The sequence below is a fragment of the Diadema antillarum genome, unplaced genomic scaffold, assembly GCF_040938485.1.
Source record: "Diadema antillarum isolate AM-2024a unplaced genomic scaffold, OU_Dant_1.0 seq00000501_RagTag, whole genome shotgun sequence".
Classification (NCBI taxonomy): Eukaryota; Metazoa; Echinodermata; class Echinoidea; order Diadematoida; family Diadematidae; genus Diadema; species Diadema antillarum.
Window position 1 is genome coordinate 228,285 of NW_027271458.1, and position 15,385 is coordinate 243,669.

General features: G+C 38.6%; 1 protein-coding gene across 1 annotated transcript; it reads left to right on the forward strand.

Moving 5' to 3' along the window:
- Positions 1 to 11,933: 11,933 nt before the first annotated feature.
- LOC139733869 (allatostatin-A receptor-like) lies at positions 11,934 to 13,274 on the forward strand. The gene has a single exon (XM_071644671.1). The coding sequence runs from the start codon at positions 11,934 to 11,936 to the stop codon at positions 13,272 to 13,274; it is 1,341 nt and encodes a 446-aa protein (XP_071500772.1).
- Positions 13,275 to 15,385: the final 2,111 nt, after the last annotated feature.

Sequence of the window (15,385 nt, forward strand, 5' to 3'; positions counted from 1 at the left end):
GGTTTTCAGAAATATATAGGAATGGTTATCTAAGGTAGGTATAATCACACTTTCAAGAAAAAGCTGTTCCAGAGACAGAAAAAGAAGAAAACATGAAAAATACAATTTCTCACTCATTTATGGCCCCAAACTTAGGAATTATGTAGAAGAATTGTTCCTTTAGAAAATTTTAGAAACATAAAATTTGCTAAGTTTACCCATTTCATATTTGTTGAGTCCTAACGTAGAATTGCATTGGGTGACTCTTTTTTTTTTTTGGGGGGGGGAGGGTTTATTCATATATATATATATATATATATATATATATATATATATATATATATACTACATCAGAAATTACTTGCTGTTGTTTTTTTCCCACATCACAAAAAGTCTGTAATGATATTGCGATTTTTAAGCAACAAACGAAACTACAACGAAATAACAACAAAAACATCTGTGAATCATTTCCATTTGATACACTCTCCCTTAGAGTCAGAGAAAGACGCTTGAATAGACTTTATAGAAACTAAAAACAAGATTAAACAAGACAAAAAGTCCTCATATCGACATCCAATTGATGTTTCATTCGCTGCAGATGATGCAAATTCCCCGACCATTCTCAACGCATAATGCAATACTGTTGGCTAAGAATCTTTCATCGATCTTGTAGAAGAATGCAAAAGCTATCAAGAGAAACCAGTCCATTAAGATTTTACATTTTCCTATTCCAAAGCGAGGGTTGGCGGAACTTCCCTACCTTCGCCCGTCTCCTACAATATCTCGTGAGTCGTTCTTGTTTGTTTTTTTTTTTTGTGTGTTTTTTGCCCTCCACGTGTTCCTTTACAAATCGATTTCAGGGTTTTATTCTCCTTTTCCTTTTTTTTTTTGCTGTTTATTCCTTATCTCCCTTTGCTTCCCGCTGCTTCATTTTCAATCAATAAATCGTCTCCATGTTTTCCTTTCCCCAAAGAAGTGACTTTTTATATCCTTTCTTTCGCTGTAAATCTGTTCAAAATATTTTACGAAGGGATTTGAAAATACAGTACTCATATAACTTTTCCTTCCTTTTGCTTACACGCGTTGTATCCATCAAGACCATTTCCCTCTCTATTTATGTGATCTATACTCGTGTACTCTGCAAAAATATTGAATAAAAGTAATTGAATTAAATATGGCAAGGGAGTAGAAGTGACCACAAGAAAGAGCTTTTCAAGTTGAGCATGGATACTTCGGAATCTGTCATTCACAAGACTACTAGTATACGTTTATAAATGTTTAGAGCCAGGGTCGAAGACTATTTATCGGTATTATCGGGGAAAGACTGAGGAGAAAATACTATTGCATTCGATTTTATAAATGTTTCACCAGAAACACAACACCAACTATCTACAATATGTTTTAGATGAGTAGACATACACATAAACATAACAATATGCCTATATCTATACAATATCATTCATTTCCGAATTTAAGAATAGATATAAAGTCATTACAACAACGTCATTATTCAGTAATAGTTTTGAAAACTATTTTAGCTCGTTGATTATCACTGCAATTATGTGCTTGACAAAAAATGGATATCACCTTGTGGAGGACACACGACATGCGATTGATAGCAGGATGTCAATGATTTTGCAGGTGACACCTGTTTACTCTTTATCTTAATGTGAATTAATAAATGATAAATGATAAATAATATATAAAAGTAATATGTATAATATGTATATATATATATATATATGAAGAGTTTGTTCGCAAAAACCGATAAGTCCATATTTGCCAAATGGAGATATTTGCGATTAAAGGTCAAGAAAAATAAAGAGATTAATAAGAAAATATTTGCTTCTTTTGACCATAACTTCAAAAATGTACCTCTATTGACCAATATATCATTTAAAAGGTATTATTTTGTACTTTATGACAGAGACCGTACTTCAAAATCTTCAAAAATGGACTTATCTGTTTTTGCGAACAAACTCTTCATATGTATATACATAGCATATATATATACATATATACATATATATATATATATATATATATATACATATATACATAATCTGTAATGATACGTACACATAAAGATTGATATATTCATGTCGTGACAAATGTGCTCTTGGAAGTTTAGAATATATTATAGGCAATATGTCAAAATGTACCATTGAAATATATATAAAGTACATGAATTATCTTGCACTTATTCGAGCTTTTTTGCTTGAACAAGGGGTATCACCATATGGAAGATATCGCCATGAAGTTGACGTTGCTTACTCTGGTGTATAATGTAATCGAAAATGTAATAATCTTATTGTTGGCAATGTTCCTAATACTAGCTTTGATAAGATGATGATTGCACATGTACCTTAGCAACAACATTTTCTTCTAATGTTCCATCCGCATGGCTATGAATAATTGCAGTTGTCAAATATTGCGGCTTTTACAGGTTTTTTTTATGTAGATGTTTCATAAATGTATACTCATTTTACATGAGAGGACACACTTAGAAATCTAAAGACAAAATATGTGTTTGTGAAATGTTGTAAAAAACATTTTGAAGTATCATTACATATGCGATAGTTTCCCTATAAGGCTTGTCTCCGTTTCTTTTCCTTCTCTCTCTCTCTCTCTCCTATTTCTCTTGAAAGAGAGAGAGAAAAAAACACCGATTCCACGGGAATACTGCTGCTCAATAATGAATCGTCATTGGCTACCTTTATACGCATGCGCAGGGTCACCGAAAGCCATTTTATAACCTCAGAGTCAGGCAGCCTTATAACATAATCTGTGCAAACTCAAGTACGCTTAGAGAGTGAAACTTTGTTTACACGGCACACCTGACGGTGGATTGGCCTTACCCAGCATTATAGCAGATGTACACAAGTCATGTTCCAGTGAGTATTGTCTCCGACGTTGATATGTACTAGCTCAATCTTAAAATTAGTGACCGTCACTGAACGTTTACTGTCAATATCAGAGAATTTTTATACACCAAAACATGGGATATTAGTAACGGGATAAAGGAACCTACAATTTTTAATGGGACTTTAAGATATCAAAAAATAAATAATTGTAAGTATAAGAATGCAAGTAGAATTACGTTTGCAAAGGAATCTTCAGTCATCTAACTTAAGATAAGGCCAAATCAAATCCGATTCAAAGATCTGCATTAGAAGGTACTTTAACGTTAAAGGGACCTCATCATTAGTTCATAAGGGGAATATCTTCTAAAAAGAGCTTTATTCAATTAAACCACTAGGACCCAGTTGTGTCGTATGTGCTTTGGTTCAGACTACCTTTAAGGTCACAAGAGAGAGGTATTTACTCCCTAGCCATACGCAGAAACACCCTACTCTCAAGAGAACGTCGTGGTGAATTGCATCCCTATAAACGGATAAACGTGCATCCGTTAAAAAGTGCAATTCGTTTGCCTGCAAAATGAAATATCCCTACATCAATGTGTGCTTGTTTTTGCAGGACATAAACAACAATGATAATGCCTGCCTTTACCACATTAACAACCGTTCAACTGGTATTGCTGCTTTCATACTTAAAAAGAGGGGAAAGCAGTCCCACCCTATTCACCGCTTCGTCTGCAACAGATAGCGAAGCACATAATATACTGCGGAAAACCATTCAAACCACGCCATATGATGAGACGATGTTTGAAGAAGAAGTTACGACGCAAATTCCTGGAGGATACCTCGGGAGCCGAGACCCGTTGACCACGCCTTTAGAAGTAATATTGTCATCTTCGAGTGCAATTTTCCAGGACTGTGTGACGCCTACAAGTGATGGGTATGAGTCTGATATCAGTACGAAAGTCCCATTGTCATCTGGCTGGTCATGGCAAGCCATAACGTGGTCCTGGTGGTCGATTCTGCAGATGTTCACCGCCATGCTGGGTATTGTAGGCAATTCCCTGGTGATCATCGTCCTTTTTACCCGAAGACAGCTCAGTCGGTCCACAGATACCCTGATTGGGGCACTAGCTGCGGCGGATCTTCTAGCGTCCGTCTTCATGATACCACATCCAATGCCACGCACGGTTCCTTCGTCAGTTCTTGGGCAGTTGTACTGCAAAGTAATTTACACCTCAATGTTTCTCTGGGTATCATTCAATGCATCTATTTTCACCTTAACGTCCATCGCTGTGGAAAGATACATCGCTGTGGCTTATCCTTTCCATTTTAAGCATTTCATAACTCGGAAGAGGGTCGTCATCGTTATTACATTCAGTTGGATCATGGGGTTCATTGCCACGATTTTCGAATTTAAAACCACAAATGTTGATAGCTCCTCGAATCATTGCTCTTCGCTGTTCCTTTCCAAAGACACCCAAATGCTTATGGGAACGATTCTGTTCTTACTGGTCTTCGTTATACCAGCCTTGCTGTCACTTACCATGCAGGCAATGACGGCCCACGCCCTGTATCGCCAATCCCGGGTGTTCCGTAAAGAGGGCAATCAGGAAGGCCGATCGAACCCGTCGGCAAGACACTTGGAAGCTAGAAAACGCGTCTTACAGATGTTGTTTATCGTGGTTCTCATCTTCATTATTTGCTGGGGACCATCGCAGTGTTTCTATTTTATATTTAACTTAGGATTGCTCCCAGACTCGTACTGGTATAGTCCATTAAACAACGCGTTAGTTCTCCTCTCTTTCGGAAACTCCTGCGCAAACCCGATTATCTACACCATTCGCTACCCAGAGTTCCGCGAGGCGATCGGAGAGCTGTTTTCTGCAAAGAAAGGGAAATCTAGGGCTCCATTATTCAGTGAGCGGACAGAAGAAAATCTGTAAGATATTTTGAGGGCGTAGGTGACTAGTTGTCACTGGAGTCTTACATGTCAACGTTACACTGAATGATGTTTTTGTTATGTATAATTATGTATAATTTTTGTTATGTATAATTACATTTCACCAAATTGGACCTAGATATATTTCACAAAAACAGTCTCTGCATGGTCCTTTATTGACCTTTCTTTACTTCCTACACAGCCCAAGCAAGTCAAGCAGGAAGTTCAAGACACGAATGTTTTTATTCCTTTTTTTTGAACTCTTAATTGCTTAAAAATATGCTTGAATTGAATGAAAAATAATAACTGCAAGACGGAAACATAGTAAAAAGAACAAACATTAAAAAAAAAAAACTTACGCAACATATTTCAATGTGATTAAATTATATCTTTTTTTCATTGGAAATTCGTACTTTCTGTATGGCTATAAAATATAAGTTTTATAGCATCTACATATTTGCTAATCACATTTTAAGAGGACCTGCGTAAAGAGACGATATACATTTTGGGAATTATCGTCCTTATTTTCCCTTTACGCCCATGACATTTACAACTGTTTAAAATCTCTGTCCTCTTTCAAGACAGTCATTGAAAAGAGCTGCTTGTAGTATACTTGGTGAAAATGGCAAATTACTTGGAATTTGTTTACTGGGTACCATATTGCAATAGGAGCTAATATTGTGTTAGGTATCGGAATTAATCTGGTAAGTATTATCAGTAACCTCGAACACCAATATATGACGGCAACAAATTTCTGTTTTGTTGCCGTTTTCTGTTTTACACTTGTGATCATTAAAATGATATGTTCATGACCTTAACTAGGCGAGATGTCAAGTTGTTGTTATTGGTGTTGTTGTTGTTGTTGTTTCTGTATTCAGATAAAATGTACATTATAAAAGAAAATACATGCGCTATACGAAATAACGGAGGATCCCCAATTAAGCCGTACTTACAAGAAAAATGGCACCATCATTTTTTCTCTTTCTACATCAAAACGACAACAATCAATTCTGATATGTATATTCGTTTGGACCGCTATCTTTACAAAGATAACTTGATAAAAAGTATGTTTCGGAATAGGATAGAATGCGTATACCCTTTTCCTTTTGTTATCGAATAATACATAATATATGTTCAAAGTACCTTTTTCTTTCAATAAACATCATACATTTTAACAAACATTACATACAAACAAACTAGCTATTTGCACAAACAAATATTACATATAAAACAAACTAGCTATTTGCACGTGCTTGTTAACCTGACTTACTGTGAAACGGCTGTTTAGATTTACCTTCGTTTGTAAGCTCGTGTGGCAAGCTTTCATTATACATATCCAACGTTTGTCCAGAGTTTGTTTTGCAATTCCTTGTGTACGCCATTCTTAGGAAAATCAAGTTGCATTTCCGAAGTCACTAGAATATTAATACCTTATTGTATACGTTCTAAACTTGTGATATCCTGAGATGTTTGTGTGTGAACTGAAATTGTGAAACAATGGCCATCGTAAAAACAGCTTATACCGTACTCACTATCATAGAAGTCTGCAAGTTACATAACCAAAGCCTTCTTGTGGTAGGGTTTTCCTTCAATTATTTTGTCTCCTTCAGTACAAATAAAATTTGTAAGATCGCAACTACTGATCTACATGTTTAACAAATGTGTCGAAAGAAAAAAAAAAAAGAACCAGCGGGAATCGAACTGTGATCTACTGCTTTCCGGGGGCGACGCATACCACCAGGCTATCCCTTGTTGCCGGCAGCGATAGATGAACTTGGAACAATCACCCAAGCTCCGAAATTCCGATATTCTTATTTTAAGTAGTCCAAATTTCATTTGTACAGAGGGAGACAAATTGAAGAAAAAACTCTACTCTATACTTTTACCTATCTTTTTTAATAATAATCTCTTGTTTTCTTTAAATATGCCTTGTCCGACTTGGACTACTGGACTACTGTCTTTCACCAAACCATGCGTTCTCTAGCAGGGGCCGCGGAACCGGGGGGGGGGGGGGAGCAGCCCCCCCCCCCCCCAACACACACACACTTTTGGATCGTGAATAAAAAGAAGAAAGAAAGGTGAAAAATCGGGGGAAAAATCACACAACCCGAATTTCGCACAAAAATTGTGCTTCAGATCGCTTTATCTTGATTAAAACGCAAAAGCTCCGCCTCCACCCTCCCCCTCTACCTCATTACACTTTGTACATACACACAGATGATGCACACGCGGAATAAGAGCTAAATGCCGTGATTTTGCTTTTAGCACTTTCCTGAAAAAAAGTCCAAACAATTTCCATTAATTTATTTTATTATTTTTTTTTTTGGGGGGGGGGGGGGTTGGGGTGGGTTGAGCTAGAAAAACAATCCAAGTATTGCACCAAAAGTTTGCACCAGATCGCTGAATTTCAGGTCTGAAACTGTAAAATCACCTTCGTGTGGGAGGAGAAATATCCCTTTTGTACACCCTCGTGTGTATGCTTTTTCTGTTTGATTGCTTAACAGACAACGTTCATGAAATCAATTGTAACAACAAATTAATACAAGAAGTTTATTTAAATGCTACCACTAGATAGGCAAATTGTTCAATGATAATCATAAAAATATCCTTCTACCTTAAACAAGTGGGGCCTTTTCAAGTCGATAAAGGGACGCAGGAACATGCATCAAATTGCACCATTTACAACATCAAAATGCAAAAAGTTCTCACCGTGGGAGGGGGAACACCCCCTTCCCACCCCCCCCCCCCCCCTTCCTTCGCTCGCTCGGGCTCGGAAGCTTCGCTCCCTCGCATAGTAACCGCCGCCCTCCCAATATCACAAGATACGCTGGTGCGTCTAAGCGGGGGGGGGGGGGGGGGGGTGACCTTGATACACCCCCCCCCCCCCTCTCAAAAACGTTCCGCGGCCCCTGTCTAGTGAGGGCCAACAATTGCCAACAGACGTATGATCAGTGAGACGCGTTAAGGTTACCTTTTCAGATTGCAGAATCGGGAACATTGCGGCGTCAGTGAACAAGGATTTTGTGCCATTGACAAAAGTTTAAGTTGGCGATCTCAAGATCTCATAGTTTTTCAGTGTGACCGCAAAACTTCTCGAAAACTTCTTGCAAACTTCTTGCAAAACTTCTCGCCAGGGGTCTCAATCAAAAGCTCATGCAAAATACCGTAAAACCCTGGAAAAAAAGTAGTGAAAAGTGAAATGTGACCCTGAGTCACAAAACCAAAAGTCGCTAACTCTAAGCTTTTAAATAATGTATAACTCAACAGAAATGGACCTTCTTGACCTATCTAAAGAATCGGGAGAAGGTGCACACTCTGGAAAAGTGCTTACTGAGAAAATAGGCTTTGAAGTGCGGGGTCTATTCAAATGCTTAATCTCACCCAGCTGTGGTCTGTGAAGTAAATGGAACAATAAAACGAATATAGAACTCCGTAGCAACCACAATGAAAGGATTGTTGTATTAAAGCTGTAATTTTCCCCGCCTTTTTAAAACTTTCTATTCATGACTCCAACCCAAATTGTTGGCATCGTTCTGTCAAAAGTTATTAGATTTGAAAGTGAAAAGAGTGTGAAGGGTTTACAGAAATATATAGGAATGGTTTTCTAAGGTAAGTATAATCACACTTTCAAGAAAAAGCTGTTCCGGAGACAAAAAAAAAACCCAAACAACAACAACAACAACAAGAAAAACACAATTTCCCACTCATTTATGGCCCCAGACTTAGGAATTATGTAAGAATTGTGCCTTTAGAATATATTACAAACAAAAATTTACTAGGTTTACCCATTTCATACTTGTTGAGTCCTAACGTAGAATTGCATTTCGTGACTTTTTTTTTTTTTTTGGGGGGGGGCGGTTTATATCATATATTGTCTATATTACTATATCAGATGAAACAAAATTACTTGCTGTTATTTTTTCCCACATCACAAAAGGTCTGTAATGATATTGTGATACAAGCAACAAACGAAACCAAAACAGAATAATAACAACAAACATAACTAAAAAAAAAAACAACAACATTTGTGAATCATTTTCATTTGATACACTCTCCCTTTAATAGAGTCAGGAAAAGACGCTTGAATAGACTTTGTCGAAGCTAAAAACAAGATCAAACAAGACAGAAAGTCCTCATATCGACATCGAATTGATGTTTCCTTCGCTGCAGATGATGCAAATTGCCCGACCATTCTCAACGAACAATGCAATAATGTTGGCTAAGAATCTTTCATCGATCCTGTGATCTTGTAGAAGAATGCAAAAGCTATCAATAGAAACCAGTCCATTAAGATTTTACAATTTCCTATTCCAAAGCGAGGGTTGGCGGAACTTCCCTACCTTCGTCCATCTCCTACAATGTCTTTTTTGCCCTTCACGTGTTCCTTTACAAATCGATTTAAGGGTTTTATTCTCCTTTTTTTTTTTTGCTATTTATTCCTTATCTCCCTTTGCTTCCTGTTGCTTCATTTTCAATCAATAAATCGTCTCCGTGTTTTCCTTTCCCCAAAGAAGTGACCTTTTAAATCCTTTCTTTCGCTGTAAATCTGTTCAAAATGTTTTAAGAAGGGATTTGAAAATACAGTACTCATATAACTTTTCCTTCCTTTTGCTTACACGCGTTGTATCCATCAAGACAATTTCCCTCTCTATTTATGTGCTCTATACCTCTGTACTCTGCAAAAAGATTGAATAAAAGTAATTGAATTAAATATGGCAAGGGAGTAGAAGTGACCACAAGAAAGAGATTTTCAAGTTGAGCATGGATACTTCGGAATCTGTCATTCACAAGACTACTAGTATACGTTTATGAATGTTTAGAGCCAGGGTCGAAGACTATTTATCGGTATTATCGGGGAAAGACTGAGGAGAAAATACTATTGCATTCGATTTTATAAATGTTTCACCAGAAACACAACACCAACTATCTACAATATGATTTATATGAGTAGACATACACATAAACATAACAATATGCCTATATCTATACAATATCATTCATTTTAGAATGTAAGAATAGATATAAACACACAACAACAACGTCATTATTCAGTAATAGTTTTGAAAACTGTTTTAGCTCGTTGCTTATCACTGCAATTATGTGCTTGACAAAAAATGGATATCACCTTGTGGAGGACACACGACATGCGATTGATAACAGGATGTCAATGATTTTGCACGTGACACCTGTTTACACTTTATCTTGATGTGAATTCATTAATGATAAATGATATATAATATATAATAGTAATATGTATAATATATATATATATATATGTATATATATATATATATATATATATATATATATATATTTATAATGCAAGATTGAGAATATTCAGTAGAGAATTTCTTTAGTGTTAAATAGGAGAGTAGCAAACTGTCTTTCAATTATTGCTCTAAATGGCTAAGGAGAAATGGCGTTATCTCATATGATTTTTTGGAGGCTCGACCTACATGCATAATGCTGAGTAAACTGACGTGAATAAGAGTACATGCGTGTATAACAGCCTTCAAGAAACGTATAGTATAAGATTGATTTTGTAAAGGTTTATTCCACAAAAAAAGAAACAAATCTGTTACTGTTTAGTAAAAACTATAAAATTGTAATTCAGATTGCATGTCTTCTCTGTCTCTCTGTCTCTCCCTTAAAAAAAAAGGAAAACACCATTTCAGCTGGATACCAGTCACTGATTACTTAGTAATCGTTATTGGCTACCTTTTGTGAGCATGCGTAGATTCATTGAAAGTCATTTCATAACCTAACAGACAGGTAGCTTTAGCTTCACTCGCGCAGGCATACTTTCCCAAAATTAGGTACCTTGAGAAACTGCGGGAGGTAGATTGATCTTATCCAGCAATAAAGCAGCTTAACACGAGGCGTGAATAAGTGAGTATCATCTTCCAACCAATTATCAGAGAAATAATTCTTTATGTGAGGTGTATAGGCCTATCAGTTTAATTATTATTATTTGATTATTATGTTACCCTGTATCACAAAAACCAACAGAGTCGCCGGACATAGTTAAGGGCAGATTCTGAAAGAGCAGACTCTAAGCTCTAAGATGATGTATAACTCATTTCAAATGGACTCTCCTAATCTATCTAAATATTGGTCAGAAAGCACATTGCCTGGAAAAGCGTGAACTGAAAAAAGAGGATCTGAAGGACAGGGTCTACATTCAACCGCTTTCATGTTTACTAAACCGTGCTAGCTGTGTGATGAATGGAACAGAAACAGGATGTAATCCACCGGAGCAACAACAATGAAGGGATCATTAATAAGCTGAAATTGAGCATGCTCTATTAACACATTCTGTCCATGATTAATGTCAACTTTTAAATCAGTAGCAACATCCTTTCAAAAGATATGAGAGTTGAAAGTCAAGAGTGTGAAAAGGATTTTAGATTGTGAGAAGGATTTTCAACAAATGAAAAGGGGCAATGAAGACATACCTGACCTCACTCTTTTACAAAAAGGAAGGTAGTACAAAAACTGTTCAAAACACGATTTCCTATTCATTTTATGATCCCAAACATAGAAATAATATAAGAGAAGAGAGAATAATTGCGAAAAACTCAAGATTGACTCGGTTGACCAGTTTTACCTTTCTTGAGTCCTCACATAAAATGGAGGGGTGCGATCTTTTTGTTGGTTTTGTGATGCACAGCCACATATATGATATTTGGTAAGTTCATAACATTGAATCGAAGTGGCATGAAGAATTCTACTCTTATCTCAATTTCGGTTTTGTTTTATAAGTAGCCAAATTTTGACAATAGGCAGAGAAAGGATTACCTTCCCCAGTAAGTAACTTAAAAAAAAAATGAGCTAGCCAACAAAAATCGCCTTTCTATTTGTTTTGTTCATAACAGATCCTACTCTCAAAATTTAGCGGGTATTTAAAACCGTTTACTGTTGTTGATACCACCGAGCCATTATAGACACAATTTCAATATTCCAAGGAGCGTTGTTTAGTTTAACTAGTTTGACAGTCTGTTGTACTGTCGTTCTATCTGACGAGTATTTATTCCTTTGCCATATACATTTTTTTTCAAAGTGCGTTGTGGTAAATTACATTTACAACTCGTTTCTTGGCGATATCATACATTTCCACTTTCATTCTTGTTTCTTTTATCAGGACAAAACACACGATGGCATTGTCTGCCTTCACCACATTTACCAGTATTCGACTGGTAATGCTGATTTTATATTTGGAAACAGGCGGAAGCAGCCCAACTTTATACCCCGCCCCATCTGCTACCGATAACGAATCAGATGGCATGTTGTGGAAAACCATCTCAACCGAGCCATATGATATTACAATGTTTGAGGTAGAAATTACAAGCCAGATTCCTGGAGGAGACTTCGGGAGCAGAGACTGCTGGACCACACCCCTAGAAGTAAAAATGTCACCTTCAAAAGCGGTATTTGGGGACTCTGTGGCGCCTCCCAGTGAGGGAGATGAGTCCGATACCAGTCCTAATGTCCAGACGTCTCCTGAATGGTCCTGGCAAGCTATAGTATGGTCATGGTGGTCGATCCTTCAGATGGTCACTGCCATGCTGGGCATTGTGGGCAATTCCCTGGTGATCATTGTCCTTTTTACCCGAAGAGAGCTCAGTCGCTCCACAGATACTCTGATTGGGGCTCTGGCTGCAGCGGATCTCCTAGCGTCCGTGTTCATGATACCACTCCCTATGCCCCTCACAGTACCTTCGACAGTTCTAGGGCAGGTGTACTGCAAAGTAGTGTACACCTCCATGTTTCTGTGGGTGTCATTCAATGCGTCCATTTTCACCTTAACCGCTATAGCTGTGGAAAGGTACATCGCTGTGGTTTATCCTTTTCATTTTAAGCATTTAGTAACTCGTAAGAGAGTGGTCATCGTGATAGTAGCGAATTGGATCTTGGGATTTATGGTCACGTCTTTCGATTTCAAAATCACAAAGTTTAATAACTCGACGAATCACTGCGTAACGGTGTTCCCTTCTGCAGAAGTACAAATGCTCATCGGAATTGTTTTGTTCTTGATGCTCTTCGTTATACCCACCTTGTTGTCACTTACCATGCAGGCTATGACGGCGGGGGCCTTGTACCGCCAGTCTCTGGTATTCCGTAAAGAAAGCAGCCAAGAGAGCCAATCGAACCCATCAGCTAGACATTTGGCAGCCAGAAGACGCGTCTTACAGATGCTGTTCATCGTGGTTCTCGTCTTCATCGTGTGTTGGGCTCCATCGCAGTGTTTCTACTTTGTCTATAACATTGGATTGCTCCCCGACTCCTACTTGTATAGCCCATTAAACAACGCATTAGTTGTCCTGTCTTTCGGAAACTCCTGCGCAAACCCGATCATCTACACCGTCCGCTACCCAGAGTTCCGCGCTGCGATAGGAGAGCTGTTTTCTTCAAAGAAAGGGAAAACTAAGGCACCATTATTCAGTGAAAGGACAGAGGGGAAAAATTTAAAATCTCTTGAGAGCGTTAATGTCTAGTCTTTTTTTAGTGCAATGAATAGCACAATACAGAAATATATATACGATGCATTCAACATGTTCAATTACATTTAAGTTGGTATTCTTTAAATGTCGTCCGTAATCATAAACATCAATAAATCAATTCAACATCCCTTTCATCTTTTTTTTTTGGGGGGGGGGGGGGGGGAGGGGGGTGGATGATTTTCTGTACCTTATTCTTCACCTTACGAGATTGTTTTAATGTAGGCCTACGTTTGTTTTTGGTTTTTTATTTCAGAAATACACCTTAAAAACCTGCCTTAGCAACCGCAAGCCTGATTTTTTTTTTGTATGATACACTTACAGCTAAATTAGAGCGATGTAAAGCCCCCCTTCCAATATCACGATCTGGACCCCGATCTGTCCCGATCTAGCAGATCGAGAGAGAGCGGCAAAAGCGTACGGGGATCGGAAGCATCGTAGCAGCAGCGTGTGGAGGTCGGGGTTGGAGCGGGCATTTTTTCCAGATCGGGCAGAAATTTTGAACCTGTTCAAAATTTCTTCCCGATCTCCCGATCAGAATTGACCTATTTTTGATCGTACGGCAAGCGGGGAGAGCGTAGTGACAGCGTAAACGCAACGGGGAGAGCGTAGTGACAGCGTAAACACAGCGGGATGAGCGTAACAAGGTCTTTCTGAGCGTAGTAACATCGGCACGAGAATGGGGAGAAAACTTATACAAAAATGTCTGCCAGAAGAAGATCAAGGAGATCGAGAGGCAGAACTGTTGAGGAGGAGGAGGGCATTGTCGCTACACCTGTCAGGGCAGAACATGAAGAAGAAGGAGCTCAAATTTCCGAAGAAGGAGAAGAGATGAAGAAAAAGAAGAGAAGAAAGCAGCAAAGCAGCTACCCAAAAGGCGAAGAAAGAGAGACTGCACGTGATGCTGAAAGAGGAGGAAGAGGACATAGCAGAATTTTGAAGAACATGAAATCATCTACAACTGGAGGAAGACGGACTATAAAAGCAAGGACATCAAGAAAAAGCCTTCGAAAAATCAGCACGTCTTTGTTTATAACAATGCATTGCTGCAAAAGAACCGTGAGAAGAGGAACCTCTTCGAGGTCCACAGTATATTTCTTCGTCGGTTCTGCATGCTAATAAGTTGACTGACTGCAGATCGACAGTCGAATCGGGATATATCGGGGCACATCGGGCACTTTTCAGCTCGTATAGATCGTTCAGAGCGTAGATACAGCGTGCATCGATCGGATAACATCGGCAACATCGCACTGACAGCGTAGCTACATCGTTCTAAAGCGTAGCTGCAGCGGCAGAGATCGTAATGCCTCATTTCCGATCATCGTAGTAAGAGCGTAGCAAGCACGTGATAGTCGTAACAGTTACTGCAGCGTACTTAAAGCGTTCTAATATCGTACTGTGTCCAGATCGGCTCAGGTTTTACCCGATCCTTCCAGATCTGAGAAAATTGTCAAATCGTAGTGAGAACGGCATAGTGGAACAGGGGCTTAAACGTGAGCCCCCGTTCCACTATCACGATTTGGACCCCGATCTGTCCCGATCTAGCAGATCGGGAGAGAGCAGAAAAAGCGTACGGGGATCGGAAGTATCGTAGCAGCAGCGTGTGGAAGTCGGGGTTGGAGCGGGCATTTTTTCAGATCAGGAAGAAATTTTGAACCGGTCCAAAATTTCTTCCCGATCTCCCCGATCAAAATTGACATATCTTAATCGTACGGCAAGCGGGGAGAGCGTAGTGACAGCGTAAACGCAGCGGGGAGAGCGTAGGGACGGCGTTAACGCAGCGGGATGAGCGTAACAAGGTCTTTCTGAGCGTAGTAACATCGGCACAAGGACGGGAAGTAATTTTATCTGTAATTTTCGAAGAAGAAGAAGAGATGAAGAAAAAGAAGAGAAGAAAGCAGCAAAGCAGCTACCCAAAAGGCGAAGAAAGAGAGACTGCACGTGATGCTGAAAGAGGAGGAAGAGGACATAGCAGAATTTTGAAGAACATGAAATCATCTACAACTGGAGGAAGACGGACTATAAAAGCAAGGACATCAAGAAAAAGCCTTCGAAAAATCAGCACGTCTTTGTTTATAACAATGCATTGCTGCAAAAGAACCGTGAGA

What these genes read in the sequence shown, in the direction of transcription:
- LOC139733869 (XM_071644671.1), top strand. Translation starts at nt 11,934, where the DNA reads ATGGCATTGTCTGCCTTCACCACATTTACCAGTATTCGACTGGTAATG.